Source organism: Agelaius tricolor, unplaced genomic scaffold (genome assembly GCF_023055355.1).
Source record: "Agelaius tricolor isolate 1412-34295 unplaced genomic scaffold, bAgeTri1.0.p SCAF_109, whole genome shotgun sequence".
Taxonomy (NCBI): Eukaryota; Metazoa; Chordata; class Aves; order Passeriformes; family Icteridae; genus Agelaius; species Agelaius tricolor.
This window is the reverse complement of record NW_027269369.1, coordinates 78,804-99,579: the sequence shown is the minus strand read 5'-3', so window position 1 is coordinate 99,579 and position 20,776 is coordinate 78,804. Positions and strand designations below refer to the sequence as shown.

General features: G+C 62.8%; 1 protein-coding gene across 1 annotated transcript in view; it reads right to left on the bottom strand.

Annotated features, from left to right (window-relative positions):
- The window catches only part of KDM5C (lysine demethylase 5C), a 57,008-nt gene that overhangs the window by 1,347 nt on the left and 34,885 nt on the right, over positions 1-20,776 (bottom strand). Inside the window, exons 17-28 of the mRNA XM_071419455.1 lie at positions 19,086-19,210; positions 17,844-17,991; positions 16,199-16,295; positions 14,976-15,334; positions 13,832-13,970; positions 12,551-12,730; positions 12,341-12,475; positions 10,361-10,888; positions 10,160-10,222; positions 6,727-6,784; positions 3,703-3,902; positions 354-563 (exon numbers count right to left, since the gene is read on the bottom strand). Of these exons, the coding sequence (XP_071275556.1) occupies positions 354-563; positions 3,703-3,902; positions 6,727-6,784; positions 10,160-10,222; positions 10,361-10,888; positions 12,341-12,475; positions 12,551-12,730; positions 13,832-13,970; positions 14,976-15,334; positions 16,199-16,295; positions 17,844-17,991; positions 19,086-19,210 (2,242 nt within the window). The remainder of the gene's footprint in view (positions 1-353; positions 564-3,702; positions 3,903-6,726; positions 6,785-10,159; positions 10,223-10,360; positions 10,889-12,340; positions 12,476-12,550; positions 12,731-13,831; positions 13,971-14,975; positions 15,335-16,198; positions 16,296-17,843; positions 17,992-19,085; positions 19,211-20,776) is intronic.

The window sequence follows — 20,776 nt, the reverse complement described above, 5'->3', positions numbered from 1 at the left end:
ATTAACCCCTTCTGTACACCCCAATCCCCCCATTAACCCCTTCTGTGCCCCATAACCCCCTCATTAACCCCTCTGTGCCCCATAACACCCCCCTTATCCCCCTCTGCACCCACATTAACCCCCTCTGTACCCCATTAACCCCTTCTGTATACACCCCAATCCCCCTCCCCATTAACCCCTTCTGTACCCCTAATCCCCCCATTAACCCCTTCTATACCTCATAACACCCCCCTTAACCCCTTCTATGCCCCATTAACCCCTTCTATACCTCATAACACCCCCGTTAACCCCCTCTGCGCCCCACAACCCCCTCCCCATTAAGCCCCGCATCCCCCCCGTGCCCCCGCGCTCACCCCCGGGGTCTGGGCCCCGGCCGTGGGGCTGTCCCGGGGGTCCCGGGGGTCGCCCCCGCCCTCGGTTCCCCGGCTCCTCTTTGGCTCCAGCTCCTCCTTGGCCAGGGAGGGCAGGAGGTGCCCCCCCCCTCCCCGCTCCGCCCGGCGCTTCCGGCGCCTCTCGGGATCCCGGCCGCGGGCCCGAGGCCCCCGGCGCTCGGCCTGCTCCAGCTGGGGACAAACAGGGACCCTCAGACACACCCAGATTGGGGACAGGGACACAGAGAGACCCTCAGACAGCCCCAATGGGGACAGGGGACACACAGAGAGACCCCCTCAGACACCCCGGCGCTCGGCCTGCTCCAGCTGGGGACAAACCGGGACCCTCAGACACACCCAGACTGGGGACAGGGGACACAGAGAGAGACCCTCAGACAGCCCCAATGGGGACAGGGGACACACACACACACAGAGACCCCCTCAGACAGCCCAGCGCTCGGCCTGCTCCAGCTGGGGACAGAGAGGGACCCTCAGACACCCCAAATGGGGACAGGGGACACACAGAGAGACCCCCTCAGACAGCCCGGCGCTCGGCCTGCTCCAGCTGGGGAGGGGGACACAGAGAGACCCTCAGACACACCCAGATTGGGGACAGGGGACACACACACACACAGAGACACCCTCACACCCCGGCGCTCGGCCTGCTCCAGCTGGGGACACAGAGAGACCCTCAGACAGCCCGAAATGGGGACAGGGACGCACACACACACACAGAGACCCCCTCAGACAGCCCGGCGCTCGGCCTGCTCCAGCTGGGGACAGGGGACAAACAGGGACCCTCAGACAGCCCCAGATTGGGGACAGGGGACACTCAGAGACCCCCTCACACCCCGGTGCTCGGCCTGCTCCAGCTGGGGATGGAGGGGACAGAGAGGGACCCTCAGACACCCCAAAATGGGGACAGGAGGGGACACACACACACACAGAGACACCCTCACACCCCGGCGCTCGGCCTGCTCCAGCTGGGGACACAGAGAGACCCTCAGACACACCCAGATTGGGGACAGGGACACAGAGACCCCCTCAGACAGCCCGGCGCTCGGCCTGCTCCAGCTGGGGACAAACAGGGACCCTCAGACAGCCCGAAATGGGGACAGGAGGGGACACACACACACACAGAGACCCTCAGACACCCCGGCACTCGGCCTGCTCCAGCTGGGGATGGAGGGGACAGAGACCCCTGTCAGACACCCCAAATGGGGACAGGGGACACACACACACACACACAGAGACACCCTCACACCCCGGTGCTCGGCCTGCTCCAGCTGGGGACACAGAGAGAGACCCTCAGACACCCCAAAATGGGGACAGGGGACACAGAGAGGGACCCTCAGACAGCCCCAGATTGGGGACAGGGACACAGAGACCCCCTCAGACAGCCTGGCACTCAGCCTGCTCCAGCTGGGGACAGAGAGGGACCCTCAGACACCCCAAAATGGGGACAGGGGACACAGAGAGAGACCCTCAGACAGGCCAGCGCTCGGCCTGCTCCAGCTGGGGACAGAGAGGGACCCTCAGACACCCCAAAATGGGGACAGGGGACACAGAGAGGGACCCTCAGACACCCCGGCGCTCGGCTCCAGCTGGGGACAGGGGACACACACAGGGACCCCCGTCAGACACCCCCAAATGGGGAGGGGGACACAGAGAGAGAGAGGGACCCCCATCAGACACCCCGAAATGGGGACAGGGACACACACACACAGAGGGACCCTCAGACACACCCAAATGGGGACAGGAGGGGACACAGAGAGAGACCCTCAGACAGCCCCAAATGGGGACAGGAGGGGACAGCCCCATCAGACACCCCCAAATGGGGGGGGCACACACACAGAGACCCCCATCAGACACCCCCAAATCGGGACTGGAGGGGCTGGGCTGACAGGGGTTAATGGGGGGGGGGCAGTGGGGTATAGAGGGGGTGCAGGAGGGGTTAAGGGGGGGATTATGGGGTACTGAAGGGGTTAATGGGGGATTATGAGGTATAGAGGGGGTTAATGGGGTGTAGAGGGGGTTAATGGGGCAGAGAGAGGGTTCATGGGGGATTATGGGTTACAAAAGGGGTTAATGGGAGGGTTGTGGGGTGCAGAAGGGATTTATTGGGGGTGTTGTGGGGTGCAGAAGGGGTTAACAAGGGGTTATGGGGTACAGAAGGGGTTAATGGGGCACAGAGAAGGTTAATGGGGCACAGAAGGGGTTAATGAGGGGTTTCTGGGGTACAGAGAGGGTTAATGGGGCAATTATGGGGTACAGAGGGTCCCAATGGGTTTGGGGTCTCCGGGGCAGTTTCAGGGTGCCTGGGGCAGTTTTGGGGGTTTGTTCTGTACCCATGGCAGTTTCGGGGCTCCCATGGCAGTTTTGGGGCTCCCATGGCAGTTTTGGGGCTCCCATGGCAGTTTTGGGGTCCCCATGGCAGTTTTGGGGCTCCCATGGCAGTTTCGGGGTCCCCATGGGAGTTTCGGGGTCCCCATGGCAGTTTTGGGGCTCCCATGGCAGTTTTGGGGTCCCCATGGCAGTTTCGGGCTCCCTAGGGGCAGTTTTGGGGCTCCCATGGCAGTTTTGGGGTCCCCGGGGCAGTTTTGGGGTGCCCATGGCAGTTTCGGGGGTTTGTTCTGTACCCTGTGGCAGTGTTGGGGTGCCCATGGCAGTTCTAGGGGTCCCCGTGGCAGTTTCGGGGTGCCCAGGGCTGTTTCGGGGTCCCCAGGACCATTTCGGGGCTCCCATGGCAGTTTTGGGGTCCCCTGGCAGTTTTGGGGCTCCCAGGGCAGTTTTGGGGGTTGTGCTCTGTACCCCAGGGCCGTTTTGGGGCTCCCATGGCAGTTCTGGGGCTCCCATGGCAGTTTCGGGCTCCCAGGGCCGTTTCGGGGTGCCCGTGGCAGTTTCAGGATGCCCATGGCAGTTTTGGGGCTCCCCGGGCATTTTGGGGGTTTGTTCTGCACCCCGGGGTAGTTTTGGGGTCCCCAGGGCAGTTTCAGGGCTCCCATGGCAGTTTTGGGGTTGTGCTCTGTACCCCATGGCAGTGTTGGGGCTCCCAGGGCAGTTTCGGGGTGCCCATGGCAGTGCTGGGGGTTGTGCTCTGTACCCCATGGCAGTTTCGGGGTCCCTGGGGCAGTTTCAGGGCTCCCCTGGCAGTTTTGGGGTCCCAGGGCAGTTTTGGGGTCCCCAGGGCAGTTTCGGGGTTGTGCTCTGTACCCTGGGGCAGTTTCGGGGTGCCCATGGCAGTTTTGGGGTCCCCAGGGCAGTTTTGGGGGTTGTGCTCTGTACCCCGGGCAGTTTTGGGGTCCCCCGTGTCATTTTCGGGGTCCCCTACCTCGAGCAGCAGGCGGAACAGCCCCAGCGGGGGCGGGCGCGTCGCCTGCAGCAGCCGCCAGATGCTCTGGGCCTCGTCCAGCGTCACCTCCAGCAGGTCCCCCTCCATCATCAGCTCCTCCAGCGGCCGCCGCGCCGCCTCGGGCAGCTCCAGCACCGGGCCCTGCAGCCGCGGCAGCGCCGCGCACAGCGCCTCCAGCTCTGTGGGGACATGGGGACATCATGGGGACACCATGGGGACATGGGGACACCACAGGGACACAGCGTGTGTGCCCTCGGGCAGCTCCAGCACCGGGCCCTGCAGCCGCGGCAGCGCCGCGCACAGCGCCTCCAGCTCTGCGGGGACATTGTGGGGACAGTGAGGGGACATGGGGACATCATGGGGACACCACAGGGACACAGCGTGCGTGCCCTCGGGCAGCTCCAGCACCGGGCCCTGCAGCCGCAGCAGCGCCACACCCAGCGCCTCCAGCTCTGCGGGGACATGGGGACATCGTGGGGACATGGGGACAGCATGGGGACATTGTGGGGACACCATGGGGGGCAGCGCCGTGCTCAGCGCCTCCAGCTCTGCGGGGACATTGTGGGGACACCATGGGGACACAGTGACACAGGGACACAGGGGCCCTGCAGCCACGCTCAGCGCCTCCAGCTCTGCGGGGACACCACGGGGACAGTGAGGGGACATGGGGACACCATGGGGACACCACAGGGACACAGGGACACAGCCATGGGGACACAGGGACACAGCGTGTGTGCCCTCGGGCAGCTCCAGCACCGGGCCCTGCAGCCGTGGCAGCGCCGCACTCAGCATCTCCAGCTCTGCGGGGGCACCATGGGGACATTGAGGGGACACAGGGACACCGTGGGGACACCACAGGGACACAGGGACACCATGGGGACACCACAGGGACACAGGGACACAGCCATGGGGACACAGGGACACAGCATGCGTGCCCTCGGGCAGCTCCAGCACCGGGCCCTGCAGCCGCGGCAGCGCCTCCAGCTCTGCGGGGACATTGTGGGGACACCATGGGGACATGGGGACACAGGGACACAGGGGCCCTGCAGCCACGCTCAGCGCCTCCAGCTCTGCGGGGACACCACGGGGACAGTGAGGGGACATGGGGACACCACAGGGACACAGTGTGTCCCCATTGCCAGCTCCAGCACTGGGCCCTGCAGCCGTGGCAGCGCCTCCAGCTCTGCGGGGACATTGTGGGGACATTGAGGGGACATAGGGACACAGGGACACAGGGACCCTGCAGCTCCAGCAGGGCCGCGCTCAGCACCTCCAGCTCTGCAGGGACAGTGAGGGGACAGTGAGGGGACATGGGGACACCATGGGGACATTGTGGGGACATGGACATGTCCCCATTGCCAGCTCCAGCACCGGGCCCTGCAGCCGCGGCAGCGCCTCCAGCTCTGCAGGGACATTGTGGGGACAGTGTGGGGACACCACAGGGGCTTGGGGACACAGGGACATGGGAGGCTCCAGCCCCAGCAGCGCCGCGCTCAGCGCCTCCAGCTCTGCGGGGACAGTGAGGGGACACCATGGGGACACCATGGGGACATGGGGACACAGCCATGGGGACACAGGGACCCTGCAGCCCCAGCAGGGCCGTGCTCAGCATCTCCAGCTCTGCGGGGACACCATGGGGACAGTATGGGGACATTGTGGGGACATTGTGGGGACACCACAGGGGCTTGGGGACGCAAGGACGTGGGGACACAGAGTGGGCTCAGCGCCTCCAGGTCTGCGGGGACATGGGGACACCACGGGGACACCACGGGGACACCACGGGGACACCATGGGGACACTGGAACAGGGGGACACAGGGTGCACTCAGCACCTCCAGCTCTGCAGGGACACCGTGGGGACATTGAGGGGACACCGTGGGGACAGTGTGGGGACACCAGAGGGACCCCCAGAGATCCACAGGAGCCCCCAGCACTGCTGAGCTCACCCGGGACCCAGGGGATCCCCAGATCGCTCTGTCCCTGCCCCATGGGATCTGCTGGACCCCTCTGTCCATCCTGGATCCCTCTGTCCCTCCTGGATCCCATCCTGGATCCCTCTGTCCCTCCTGGATCCCACCCTGGATCCCTCTGTCCCTCCCTGGATCCGTCTGTCCATCCTGGATCCTGGATCCCTCTGTCCATCCTGGATCCGTCTGTCTGTCCCTGGATCCCATCCTGGATCCCTCTGTCCATCCTGGATCCCTCCCTGGATCCCTCTGTCCTTGCCTGGATCCGTCTGTCCCACCCTGGATCCATCTGTCTGTCCCTGGATCCCATCCTGGATCCCCCTGTCCCTCCCTGGGTCCCTCTGTCCCTCCTGGATCCCACCCTGGATCCGTCTGTCCATCCCTGGATCTGTCTGTCCCTCCCTGGATCCGTCTGTCCATCCTGGATCCCTCTGTCCATCCCTGGATCCGTCTGTCTGTCCCTGGATCCTCCTGTCCCTCCTGGATCCCATCCTGGATCCCTCTGTCCCTGCCTGGATCCCCCTGTCCCACCCTGGATCCGTCTGTCTGTCCCTGGGTCCCTCTGTCCCTCCTGGATCCCTCTGTCCATCCTGGATCCGTCTGTCTGTCCCTGGATCCCATCCTGGATCCCTCTGTCCATCCTGGATCCCTCCCTGGATCCCTCTGTCTGTGCCTGGATCCGTCTGTCCCACCCTGGATCCGTCTGTCTGTCCCTGGATCCCATCCTGGATCCCCCTGTCCCTCCCTGGGTCCCTCTGTCCCTCCTGGATCCGTCTGTCCATCCTGGATCCCTCTGTCCATCCCTGGATCCGTCTGTCTGTCCCTGGATCCTCCTGTCCCTCCTGGATCCCATCCTGGACCCCTCTGTCCCATCCTGGATCCCATCCCTGGATCCCATCCTGGATCCCTCCCTGGATCCCACCCTGGATCCCACCCTGGATCCCATCCTGGATCCCATCCCTGGATCCCATCCCGGTCCCCCCCCGTCCGTGCCCCATGGGCTCCCCAGGCTCTCCCCAGGCCCCGGCCCCGCTCACCCGAGGGCAGGGCTCCGTTCTTCTCCGGGCTGGGGGCGTCCCCGTTCTCCACCGACACCTGGGGGGATGCAGGGAAGGTGTTCTGGGGGGGGCAGCCTCCCCCAGCCCCAAAATCACACCAAAAGCACCCCATAACCTCAAAAACACACCAAAATCACACCAAAAACACCTCATAACCCCAAAAACTCACCAAAACCACCTCAAAACCCCAAAATCACCCCAAAACCACCCCAAAACCACCTCAAAACCACACCAAAACCACCCCATAACCCCAAAACCACAACAAAAACACCCAATAACTCCAAAAACTCACCAAAAACACCTCAAAAGCACCCCAATATCCCAAAGCACCCCATAAGCACCCCAAAACCCCAAAATCACCCCAAAACCACCCCATTGCCAGCTCCACCCCAAAAACACCTCAAAAACACTCCATAACCCCAAAACACCCCATAACCACCCAATAACCCCAAAAACTCACCAAAAACACACCAAAACACACCAAAACCACCCCAAAACACCCCAAAACACACCAAAATCATCCCAAAACCCCAAAAACACACCAAAAACACCCCATAACCCCAAAAACACACCATAACCACCCAATAACCCCAAAAGCACCCCCAAAACACCCCATAACCCCAAAATCACCCCAAAACCACACTAAAAACACCCCCAAAACACCCCAAAACCACACTAAAAAAACCCCAAAACACCCCAAAATCACCCCATAACCCCAAAACCACCCCAAAACCTGCCCTGGAGCCCCCAAATGTACCCCACACCTGCCCAGTGCCCCCCAAACCCTTGCACCCTGCTCTGCTCGCTGTGGTGGGCCTGGCACAGAGAAACCCTCACCCCAAAACTCCCAGGAACCTTCCCAAAACCCCCAGAATTCCCCCAAAACTCACCTTGGCCTGCTTGGAGCTGGCCTTGGACAGGGGTCTGACACCCCAGATTCCCCCCAAATCCCCCAAAAATCCCCCAAAACCCTGCCCCAAATCCCCACCTTGGTGTGCTCGTTGCAGCTGGCTCTGAATTCCTCCCCAAATCACCCCCAAATCTCCCTAAAACCCCCATAATTTGCCCCAAAACCCCCCATAATTCCACACAAAACCCCATAATTTGCCCCAAAACCCACCTTGGTCTGCTCGTTGCGGCTGGCCTCATGCAGGGCCCTGACACCCTAAATTCCCCCCAAATCCCCCTGAATCTCCCCCAAATCTCCCTAAAACCCCCATAATTCCCCCTCAAAACCCCCATGAATTTCCTAAAACCCCCATAATTCCCCCCAAAACCCCATAATCTTCCTAAAACCCCCAGAATTCCCCCTAAATTCCCCACCTTGGTGTGCTCGTTGCAGCTGGCTCTGACACCCTGAATTCCACCCCAAATCCTCCCCAAATCTCCATAAAATCCCCACAATTCCCCCTAAAACCCCCATAATTTCCCCCAAAACCCCCCATAATTCCACAAAAAACCCCATAATTTCCCCCAAAACCCCCCATAATTCCACAAAAAAACCCCATAATTTGCCCCAAAACCCACCTTGGCCTGCTCATTGCGGCTGGCCTCACACAGGGCCCTGTCACCATCGCTGTGGTGCAGCCGCTGCTGCAGGGCCCTGACACCATAAATTCCCCCCAAATCACCCCCAAATCTCCCTAAAAGCCCCCCAAATCACCCCCAAACCCCTCTAAATCTCCCTAAAACCCCCATAAACCCCCCTAAATCTCCCCAAAACCTGCCCACCTTGGTCTGCTCGTTGCAGCTGGCTCTGACACCCTGAATTCCACCCGAAATCACCCCAAACCTCCCTAAATCTCTATAAAACCCCCACAATTCCCCCCAAAACCCCCACAATTCCTCCCCAAACCCCCCATAATTCCACAAAAAACCCCATAATTTCCCCCAAAATTTGCCCACCTTGGCCTGCTTGTTGCGGCTGGCCTCACACAAGGCCCTGTCACCATCGCTGTGGTGCAGCCGCTGCCGCAGGGCCCCAACACCATAAATTCCCCCCAAATCACCCCCAAATCTCCCCTAAAACTCCCATAATTCCCCCTAAATCACCCCCAAAACCCCTTTAATTCCCCTCCAATCCCCACCTTGGCCTGCTCGTTGCGGCTGGCCTCGTGCAGGGCTCCGTCACCATCACCGTGGCACAGCCGGTGCCGCAGGGCCCTGACACCCCAAATCTTCCCTAGAATTCCCCAAATCTCCCTAAAACACCCATAATTCCCCCTCAAATCTCCCTAAAACCCCCATAAACCCCCCTAAATCTCCCCAAAATTTGCCCACCTTGGTCTGCTCATTGTGGCTGGCCTCACACAGGGCTCCGTCACCATCACCGTGGCACAGCCGCTGCCACAAGGCCCTGACACCCCAAATCACCCCCAAAGCCCCCCAAATCTCCCTAAAACCCCCATAATTCCCCCCCAAATCTCCCATAAACCTCCCCAAATCTCCCTAAAACCCTCATAAACCCCCCTAAATCTCCCCTAATTCCTCTCCAATCCCCACCTTGGTCTGCTCGTTGCGGCTGGCCTCACGCAGGGCTCCATCACCGTGGTGCAGCCGGTGCCCTGACACCCCAAATCACCCCCAAATCTCCCTAAAACCCCCCCAAATCACCCCAAAACCCCTTTAATTCCCCACCTTGGTCTGCTTGTTGCGGCTGGCCTCGTGCAAGGCGCCATCACCATCGCCATGGCACAGCCACTGCCACAAGGCCCTGACACCCCAAATCACCCCCAAACACTCCCAAATCTCCCCTAAACCCCGCCCAAATCTCCCTAAAACCCCCATAATTCCCCCCCAAATCTCCCTAAAACCCCCATAAACCCCCCTAAATCACCCCAAAACCCCTTTAATTCCCCACCTTGGTCTGCTCGTTGCGGCTGGCCTCACACAGGGCCCTGTCACCATTGCTGTGGCACAGCCAGTGCCACAGGGCCCTGACACCCCAAATCACCCCCAAACCCCTCCAAATCACCCCCAAAGCCCCCCAAATCACCCCCAAACCCCCATAAACCCCCCTAAATCACCCCCAAACCCCTTTAATTCCCCACTTTGGTCTGCTCGTTGCGGCTGGCCTCGCGCAGGGCTCCATCACCATCACCGTGGCGCAGCTGGTGCCACAGGGCCCTGACACCCCAAATCACCCCCAAATCACCCCCAAACCCCCCCAAATCTCCCTAAAACCCTCATAAACCCCCCTAAATCTCCCCTAATTCCTCTCCAATCCCCACCTTGGTCTGCTCGTTGCGGCTGGCCTCATGCAGGGCTCTGTCACCATCACCATGGCACAGCTGGTGCCTCAGGGCCCCGACACCATAAATTCCCCCCAAATCACCCCCAAATCTTCCTAAAACCTCCCCAAATCACCCCCAAATCACCCCAAACCCCCCTAAATCTCCCCAAAATTCCCCACCTTGGTCTGCTCGTTGCGGCTGGCCTCGCGCAGGGCTCCGTCACCATCGCCGTGGCGCAGCCGCTGCCACAAGGCCCCGACACCCCAAATCACCCCCAAACCCCCCCAAATCTCCCTAAAACCCTCATAATTCCCCCCCAAATCTCCCTAAAACCCCCATAATTCCCCCCAAATCACCCCAAAACCCCTTTAATTCCCCACCTTGGTCTGCTCGTTGCGGCTGGCCTCGCGCAGGGCTCCGTCACCATCACCGTGGCACAGCCGCTGCCTCAGGGCCGCCAGGCGCTCCAGGGGCCCGGCCACCTCGGGGGAGGCCAGGAGCTGGCGGGCGCGGTCCTGCCAGGTGATGGCTCTCTCGGTGAGGCACTGCAGGGCCTCGCCCTCGGGCAGCCGCACCGGCAGCTTCTGCAGGGCCACCAGCAGCGCCAGGATGGTCTCGAGGCGCGGCCGCCGCGAGCGCTGGCACAGCGGGCACAGGAACTTGGAGTCCCACTCCCACCAGGCCGGGGATGGTTTCTGGGAGCCCAGGCGGGGCCAGGCCACGCAGGAGCCGTGGAACCAGTCCCGGCAGAGCTGGCACTGCAGCATGGCCGGCCCCGAGGGCTGCCCGCACACGCAGGAGGGAGGGCCCGGGCCCGGCAGGGGCGGCGCCGATTTCTGGGCGTTGGCGTGGCGGAGGCGCAGCATTCCCTCCTTCTCCTTCTGCTCGCCCTCCTTGAACGCCACGATCTGGGGGGACAGACCAGAGTGACACAGGGTGTGACCCTCATCCCAAACCCCCTCAGTGCCCTCCTTGAATGCCACAATCTGGGGGGATAGAACGGGGGGAGAGGGTGGGACCCTCATCCCAAATCCCCTCAGTGCCCTCCTCCTTGCCCTCCTTGAATGCCACAATCTGGGGGACAGAATGGGGTGAGATTGGGGGGTTACCCTCATCCCAATCCCCTCAGTGCCCTCCTTGAACGCCACAATCTGGGGGGACAGAGATTGGGGGGTGACACAGGGTGTGACCCCCACCCCAAATCCCCTCAGTGCTCTCCTTCTCCTTCTATGCCACAATCTGGGGGGACAGAGATTGGGGGTGACACAGGGTGTCCCACATTGTCCCAAACCCCTCAATGTCCTCCTTGAATGCCACAATCTGGGGGGGACAGAGATTGGGGGTGACACAGGGTGTGACCCTCATCCCAAACCCCTCATCCCAAACCCCTCCTTGCCCTCCCTGAACGCCACAATCTGGGGGAGGGCAGGGGGTGAGAGGGGACAGGGATGGAGGAAATGTGGGTGCCCCCCACCCCAAATCCTTGAATGTCAAAATCTGGGGTGGAGGAGAGCAGGGGGTGACAGGGGACAATGAGTGGGGGGGGTCATAGGGTGTGACCCCCACCCCAAAATGCCACAATTCGGGGGGGGTGAGAGGTGACAGGGATGGAGGAAATGTGGGTGCCCCCCACCCCAAATCCTTGAGTGCCAAGATCTGGGGAACAGTAGGGGCATGAGAGGTGACAGAGTTGGGGAAATGTGGGTGCCCCATGCCCAAACCCCCAAACACTTGGATCTGGAGGGAGATTGGGAGTGTGAGAGGTGACAGGGATTGGGGGGGTCACAGGGTGTGCCCCATCCCCAAAACCCCCCAGTTTGGGGAGAACGAGGAACACGAGCAGTGACAGGAACCCAGGTCAGATGTGCTGCCCCCCACCCCAAACCCCTGAATGCCAAAATCTGGGGGACAGCAGTGGGGTGAGAGAGGTGACAAGGACCGGGGGAATGTGGGTGCCCCCCACCCCAAACACCTAAACCCCCCCAGTTCAGGGAGAATGAGGAACATGAGCAATAACAGCAATCAGGGCTGGATGAGGTGCCCCCCACCCCAAACCCCTGAATGCCAAAATCTGAGGGAGGTGAGAGGGGTGACAAAGGACTGGGGGAATGTGGGTGCCCCCCATCCCCAAACACCTAAACCCCCCAATTAAGGGGGAATAACAAATATGAGCAGAATCGAGGGCGGACGCGGTGCCCCCCACCCCAACCACCCCAATCCTGGGGTGGGCACAGCAGGGCTGGGACCAGTGCCAGTGCTGGGGGTGCCCCCCACCCCAACCACCCCAATCCCAGGGTGGGCACAGCAGGGATGGGACCAGTGCCAGTGCTGGGGGTGCCCCCAGAGCCCCCCCTGCTCACCACGGCCCCGGGGTCCCGCAGGTCCTGCGCTGACAGCCCCAAGCTCTCGGCGTCCAGGCGGTAGAGCCCCGGCTCCTGCCGCCACTTGAGCCTCTTGCTGCTGTCGGAGCCGGCGTCGGCGCAGGGACACAGCACCTGGGGGACACCATGGAGGGGTCAGCGCCCTGCCAGGACCCCCCAGAGCCCCCCCAGGGCCTCCCCCAGACCCACCTCGAGCAGGGTGTAGCAGGAGTTCTTCTTGAGGAAGGTGCGGGAGGCCTTGTCCCGCCAGGAGTGCGCGGTGCCCACCTGCACCTCGAGCTGCCGCAGCTCCTCCAGGCGCACGGGCAGGTCCCGGCCCACGGCCACCAGACCCTCCAGGTCATCCAGGCAGGGGTAATGGTCACCGTTCTGAGGGGACAGTGACATGGGGACATGGCCACCAGACCCTCCAGGTCATGCAGGCACGGGTAATGGTCACCGTTCTGAGGGGACAGTGACATGGGGACATGGCCACCAAACCCTCCAGGTCATCCAGGCACGGGTAATGGTCACCGTTCTGAGGGGACAGTGACATGGGGACATGGCCACCAGACCCTCCAGGTCATCCAGGCAGGGGTAATGGTCACCGTTCTGAGGGGACAGTGACATGGGGACACATGGGGACACATGGGGACATGGCCACCAAACCCTCCAGGCACGGGTAGTGGTCACCGTTCTGAGGGGACACGGGGTCAGGGGTGACATGGGGACACGTGGGGACACGGTGGCAGGAACAGGGACAGGATGGGATGGGGACATGGTGGCAGATGGGAGGGGTCCATGGGGACAGGGACAGGGAGGTGTCCAGCATCCATGGGGACAGGACGGGGATGGACAATGTCCAGAATCCATGGGGACAGGGACACAAAAGCATCCAGGGGGACAGAGTGGGGACACAGGGGTGTCCAGAGTCCATGGGGACAGAGACAGGGAGGTGTCCAGTGTCCTTGGGGACAGGATGGGGACACAAGGGTGTCCAGAGTCCATGACAGGGACAGGGAGGTGTCCGTGTGTCCAGGATGGGGACACAGAGGTGTCCCCTGTCCAGGAGACAGCCCAGGCACTCAGGGCTGTGCAGTGAGGGGTCCCTGGGGGTCTCGGGATTCTCAGGGGGGTCCTAAGGGGTCCAAGGGGGTCCCAGGGTGTCCCTGGGGGTCTCAGGGTGTCCCAGGTGTCTCAGGGGGTCCCAGGGTGTCCCAGGGGGTCCCAGGGGTGTCCCAGGGTGTCCCAGAGGTCCCAGGGGTCTCAGGGGGGTCCCAGGGTGTCCCTGGGGGTCTCGGGGGTCTCAGGGGTCCCAGGGTGTCCCAGGGGGTTCCAGGGTGTCCCAGGGATCCCAGGGGTGTCCCAGGGGGTTTCAGGGGGGTGCCCCAGGGTGTCCCAGGGGTGTCCCAGGGGTGTCCCAGGGTGTCACCAGGGGTGTCCCAGGGGTGTCCAGGGTGCCCCAGGGTGTCCCAAGGGTGCAGAGCCCACCTGGATCTCCTCGACGTCGGCGATCCAGGCTCGGGCCTTGCCCAGGGCCTCCTTCAGGGCCTGGATGTTGGGCAGCAGCGCTGGAATGTTCTCGGCCTCCTTGATGATGGCAGCCAGCGTGGCCGGGGGGTGCTTCTGCCTGTGGGGGGCAGAGCCAGGGACCTGAGACCCCCCTGACACCCCAGGGACCCCCCTGATACCCCAGAGCCAGGGACCCCAGAGCCAGGGACCTGAGACCCCCCTGACACCCCAGGGACCCCCCTGATACCCCAGAGACCCCCCTGACACCCCAGGGACCCCCCTGATACCCCAGAGACCCCCCTGACACCCCAGGGACCCCCCTGAAACCCCAGAGACCCCCCTGATACCCCAGAGACCCCCCTGACACCCCAGAGACCCCCCTGAAACCCCAGAGACCCCCCTGATACCCCCAGGGACCCCCCTGACACCCCCAGGGACCCCCCTGACACCCCCAGGGACCCCCAAAGCCAGGGCAGGAGCCTCTGAGGAGCAGCTGAACCCCAAATTTTCATCCCCTCTCCCCACAGAGTCACCCCCAGCCCCTTTGTCCCTACTCAGGGAACAGAGGGCACAGCCCCAGCGCCCCCTCCCCCTGGGGACACTCCAGCCTCTTTGGGGACAGCCCCAGCCCCTTTGGGGACATCTCCAGCCCCTTTATCTCCCCCTGGGGACAGCTCCAGCCCCCTTGGGGACAGCTCCAGCCTCTTCGGGGACAGCTCCAGCCCCTTTGGGGACAGCCCCAGCCCCTTTGGGGACAGCCCCAGCCCCTTTATCTCCATTTAGGGACAGCTCCAGTCCCTTTATTCCCCCCAGCTCAGGGTCTCTCCCCCTGGGGACAGCTCCAGCCCCTTTGGGGACTGCTCCAGCCCCTTTATCTCCCCCCAGCTCAGGGTCCCTCCCCCTGGGGACAGCTCCAGCCCCTTTATCTCCAGCCCCTTTATCTCCCTTTAGGGACAGCTCCAGCCCCTTTATCCCCCCCAGCTCAGGGTCTCTCCCCCTGGGGACAGCTCCAGCCCCTTTGGGAACTGCTCCAGCCCCTTTATCCCCCCCAGCTCAGGGTCCCTCCCCCTAGGGACATCTCCACCCTCCCATCTCCCCCCTGCCCGGGCTCCCTGGCCCCGACCTGGCCTCGAGGCACATCTGGGCCTTCTCCTCCCAGCGCTGGGCGATGGTCAGCAGCTCCTGCAGCTCGGCCATGGCCACGTCCACGGCGGGGCTGGGGGCCACGGTGCGGCCGGCCTGGATGAGGCCGCGCATGACGGGCAGGGGGACGCGGGCGCGGGGGGAGCGCAGCGTGGCCGTCACCTCCTCCAGCCACGCGGCCTGGGCCAGCTGCCGCTCCAGCCGCCGGCCCTCGGGCACCTCCACGCCCAGGCGGGCCCCACGCTCCAGCAGCTCCTGCAGGGCCCCCGCGCCCGGAGCGGCAACGGCCAGCGCGGCCCGGGCCTCGGCCTGGAAGGCTTCGACTCGGTCCAGCAGGGCCTGGGGGGGACAGGGGACAGTGTGGGACATCATGGGGACAGACATGGGACACGGGGACAGGGACAGACAGGGGACAGTGTGGGACAGACAGGGGACAGTGTGGGACAGACAGGGGACATCGTGGGGACAGTGTGGGGACACCCCAGAGATTCCCCCCACTCAGCCTGGGAGGCTTCGACTCGGTCCAGCAGGGCCTGGGGGGGACATGGGGTCAGGGATGGACAGGGGACAGTGTGGGACATCGTGGGGACAGACAGGGGACAGTGTGGGACAGACAGGCGACAGTGTGGGACATCATGGGGACAGCAGTGGGACAGTGTGGGGACAGACAGGGATCCCCCCCCTCGGCCTGGAAGGCTTCGACTCGGTCCAGCAGGGCCTGGGGGGACACGGGGACAGGGATGGACAGGGGACAGAGTGGGGACAGACAGGGGACACTCCCGAGACATTGTGTGATACCCTGGGACACACAGGGACACACAGGGACAGCGTGGGACACAAAGGGGGCAGTGTGGGACATCATGGACACAGACAGGGGACACTCCTGGGACATTGTGTGATACCCCTGGGACACACAGGGACACACAGGGGACAGCGTGGGACACACAGGGACAACCCTGGGACACACAGGGACACGAGGTTAGGGACAGACAGGGGACAGCAATGGGACACACAGGGACAATGTGGGACACACAGGGACATGCTTGGGACACTGTATAACAGCCCAGACACTGTGGGACACCACTGGGACACTGTGTGACACTCCAGGGACCCCGTGTGACCCCGTGTGACCCCGCGTGACCCCGTGTGACCCCGCGTGACCCCGTGTGACCCCGTGTGACCCCGTGTGACCCCGTGTCCCACCTGCACGTCCCCGATCTGGTGCATCACGCAGGGCAGTTGGTTCATCTGCTCCAGGAACGCCCGCAGCTCCTCCAGCGTCAGCGCCGGCGCGGGGACCCTGCGGGGACAGGGACATTGTGGGGACATTGTGGGGACATTGTGGGGACAGGGACATTGTGGGGACACTGCGGGGACAGGGACACTGCAGGGACAGGGACACTGTGGGGACACTGTGGGGACAGGAACATTGCTAGGGACACTGAGGGGACACTGTGGGGACAGGGAAAGGACAGGAAGAGGATGGGGACCCTGCAGGGACAGGGACATTAAGGGGACAGGGACACTGCAGGGACAGGGACACTGTGGTGACACTGTGGGGACCCTGTGGTGACACTGCTCAGCTGGTGACACTCTGGGGACACTGTGGTGACACTCTAGGGACACTGTGGTGACACCGTGGTGACCCCAGTGACCCCGTGGTGACCCCATGGTGACCCTGTGGTGACACTGCCCAGCTGGTGACACTGTGGTGACCCTGTGGTGACACCGTGGGGACACTGTGGGGACCTTGTGGTGACACTCTGGGGACACTCTGGGGAGACTGCCCTGCTGGTGACACTCTGAGGACACTCTAGGGACACTGTGGTGACACCGTGGTGACACTGGTGACACTCTAGGGACACTCTGGGGACACTGCCCTGCTGGTGACATTCTGGTGACACTCTAGGGACACCGTGGTGACCCTGTGGTGACAACTCTGGTGACCCCGCGGTGACCCCGTGGTGACCCCGTGGGGATGCTGGTGACACTCTGGTGACACTGCCCAGCTGGTGACCCCGTGGTGACCCCGAGGTGACCCTGTGGTGCCCCTGTGGTGACACTCTGGTGATACCGTGGGGACATTGGTGACACTCTAGGGACACTGTGGTGACCCCGTGGTGACCCCGTGGTGACCCCGAGGTGACCCTGTGGTGACCCCGTGGTGACCCCGCCCTGCTGGTGACACTCTGGGGACACTGCCCAGCTGGTGACCCTGTGATGACCCCGTGGTGACCCCGAGGTGACACTGCCCTGTGGTGACCCCATGGTGACCCCGAGGTGACCCCGTGGTGACCCCAGTGACCCCGTGGTGACCCTGTGGTGACCCCGTGGTGACCCCGTGGTGACCCCGTGGTGACCCCATGGTGACCCTGCCCTGCTGGTGACACTCTGGGGACACTGCCCAGCTGGTGACCCTGTGGTGACCCCGTGGTGACCCCGTGATGACCCCGTGGTGACCCTGTGGTGACCCTGTGGTGACACCGTGCGGACGCTGGTGACACTCTGGTGACACTGCCCAGCTGGTGACCCTGTGGTGACCCCGTGATGACCCCGTGGTGACCCTGAGGTGACCCTGTGGTGACCCCGTGGTGACACTGCCCTGTGGTGACCCCGTGGTGACCCTGTGGTGACAATGCCCTGCTGGTGACCCTGTGGTGACCCCGACGTGACGCCGAGGTGACCCCGAGGTGACCCCGAGGTGACCCCGTGGTGACCCTGTGGTGACACCGTGCGGACGCTGGTGACACTCTGGTGACACTGCCCAGCTGGTGACCCTGTGGTGACCCCGCGGTGACCCCGTGGTGACCCCGAGGTGACCCCGCGGTGACCCCGTGGTGACCCTCACCCGGTCTCCTGGGAGCTGATGAGCCCCAGGGCCTCGGAGACGCAGCGCTCGGCCTGGCCCAGGCAGCCCTTGAGGCGGTGCAGGAGCTCGTTCTCGGGGAACTTGCGCTCCCGCGCCTCCGACTCCAGCGCCCGCAGCTCCTCCAGCGCTGCCAGCAGGCACAGCCGGGGGTCAGGGCCGGGCTCGGAGCCCCCCAAAACCCCCTGGAGAAACCCCCAGGAGAACCCCCCAAAACCCCCTGGAGAATCTCCCAAAACCCTCTTGGGAGCCACCCAAAACTGCCCTGGAGAACCCCCCAAAATCCCCCTTGGGAGCCCCTCAAAATCCCCTGGAGAACCCCCCAAAATCCCCCTGGAGAGCCCCCCAAAATCCCCCTTTGAGAGCCCTCCAAAACCGCCCTGGAGAGCCCCCCCAAAACCCCCCTGAGAGCCCCCCAAACCCCCCTGGGGACCCCCAAAACTGCCCTGGGGACCCCCAAACTGCCCTGGGGACCCCCAAAACCCCCTTGAGAGCCCCCCAAACCCCTCTGGGGACCCCAAAACCCCTCTGGGGACCCCCAAACCCCCCTGGGGACCTCCCCAAACCCCTCTGGGGACCCCCAAACCCCCCGGGGACCCCCAAACCCCCCGGGGACCCCCAAACCCCTCTGGGGACCCCCCCAAAACCCCCCTTGAGAGCCCCCCAAACCCCCCCCCGAGAGCCCTCCAAACCCCCCCGGGGACCCCCAAAACCCTCCTGGGGACCCCCAAAACCCCCTGGAGAACCCCCCTGAATCCCCCTGGAGAACCCTCAAACCCCCCTTGGGAGTCCCCAAAATCCCCCTTGGAGCCACCCAAAACTGCCCTGGAGAATCCCCCAAAATCCCCTGGAGAACCCCTAAAATCCCCCTTGGAGAACCCCCCAAAACTGCCCTGCAGAACCCCCCAAAATCCCCTTGGAGAACCCCCCAAAATCCCCCTGGAGAACCCCCCCGAATCCCCCGTGGGGACCCCCCAAAATCCCCCTGGAGAACCCCCCAAAACCCCCCAGGAGAGCCCCCCAAAACCCCCATTGGGAGACTCATAAAAGCCCCTCTGAGAGCGAGCCCCCAAAACCCCCCTTGGGAATCCCCAAAATCCCCCTGGCAACCCCCAAAACCCCTCTGGGGACCCCCAAACCACCCTTAGGATCCCCCCAAACCCCCCTTGAGAGCCCCCCAAACCCCTCTGGGTACCCCCAAACCCCCCGGGGACCCCCACTCACTGCGCTTGCGGCCGTCCTCCACCTCGAGGGCCACGCGCACTTTGTTGGCCCAGGTGTCGAAGGACTCGGCGCGCACCTTGAGCTTGTGCAGCATGGCCGGCAGCTCGTCCAGGGTGTAGCGGTACCTGGGGGGCACTGGGGCTCACTGGGAGCCCCCACGTGCACCCCAAAAGGGACAAAGGGGACCCCCAGACTGAGCTCCTGGGTGCTGAGATCTTCGGCACCCCCAAATCACAGCCAGGGTCACACCAGGACCCACAGCCCAGCCAGCAAAGGTCCCAACACCCCAAATCCCACCCCAAATTCCACCCCAAATTTTACAGACCCCCACAAACACCCCCAGGTCCCCAGCACCCCCAAAACCATCCCCAAATTGGTAGAGGAGCCACCAGGTTGTGGTTGTGTCCCCATCCCAGGGACACCCCGAGATCTTCAGCACCCCCAAATCACAGCCAGGGTCACCCACAGCTCAACCCCACGTGTGTCCCCAGGGTCACATCAAATCCCCCCCAAAAAATGAACCCCAAATCTTACAGACCCCCACAAACACCCCCAGGTCCCCAGCACCCCCAAACCCATCTCCCACCCCCCAATCCCTGTCCTATTGCCCCCAACCTCTCTCCCACCCCCCCAAATTCCTGCCCCAGGCCCCAAACCCTCTCCAAGCCCCCAAATGTCTCTCCCAGCCCCCTAAACCCCTCTCCAAACCCCCCTAATCCTCCCAAACCCCATTGAAATCCTGCCAACCCCTCTCCAAACCCCCCAAACCCCATTCAAACCCCCCAAACCCCATTTAACCCCCCCAAACCCCATTCAAACTACCCCAAACCCCATTTAAATCCCTCTGAACCCCATTTAAACCACTCTAAACACCCCACACCCCATTCAAACTCCCCCAGACCCCATCCAACCCCCCCAAACCCCATTCAATCCCCCCAAACCCCATTTTAAACCCCTCTAAACCCCATTTAAACCCTCCCCAAACCCCATTCAAACTCTACCCAACCCCTCTCCAAACCCCATTCAAACCCCCCAAACCCCATTTTAAACCCCTCTAAACCTCATTAAACCCCCCCAAACCCCATTTTAACCCCCCCAAACCCCATTTAACCCCCCCAGACCCCATTCAAAGCCCCCAACCCCATTTTAACCCCCCCAAACCCCATTTAACCCCCCCCAGACCCCATTCAAAGCCCCCAACCCCATTTTAACCCCCCCAAACCCCATTTAACCCCCCCAAACCCCATTGAAACCCCTCTAAACCCCATTCAAACTCCCCCCAACCCCTCTCCAAACCCCATTCAAACTCTACCCAACCCCTCTCCAAACCCCATTTAAACCCCTCTAAACCCCATTTAACCCCCCCAAACCCCATTTTAACCCCCCAAACCCCATTCAAAGCCCCCCAAACCCCATTCAAACTCTACCCACCCCCCCCAAACCCCATTTTAACCCCCCCAAACCCCATTTGAACCCCTCTAAACCTCATTTAATCCCCCGCAAACCCCGTTCAAACTCCATTTAAACCCCTCTAAACCCCATTTAAACCCCTCTGAACCCCATTTAAACCACTCTAAACACCCCAGACCCCATTCAAACCCCCCCAAACCCCATTTAAACCCCCCAAACCCCATTGGAACCCCCCCAAACCCCATTCAAACTCCCCCAAACCCCATTTAAACCCCTCTAAC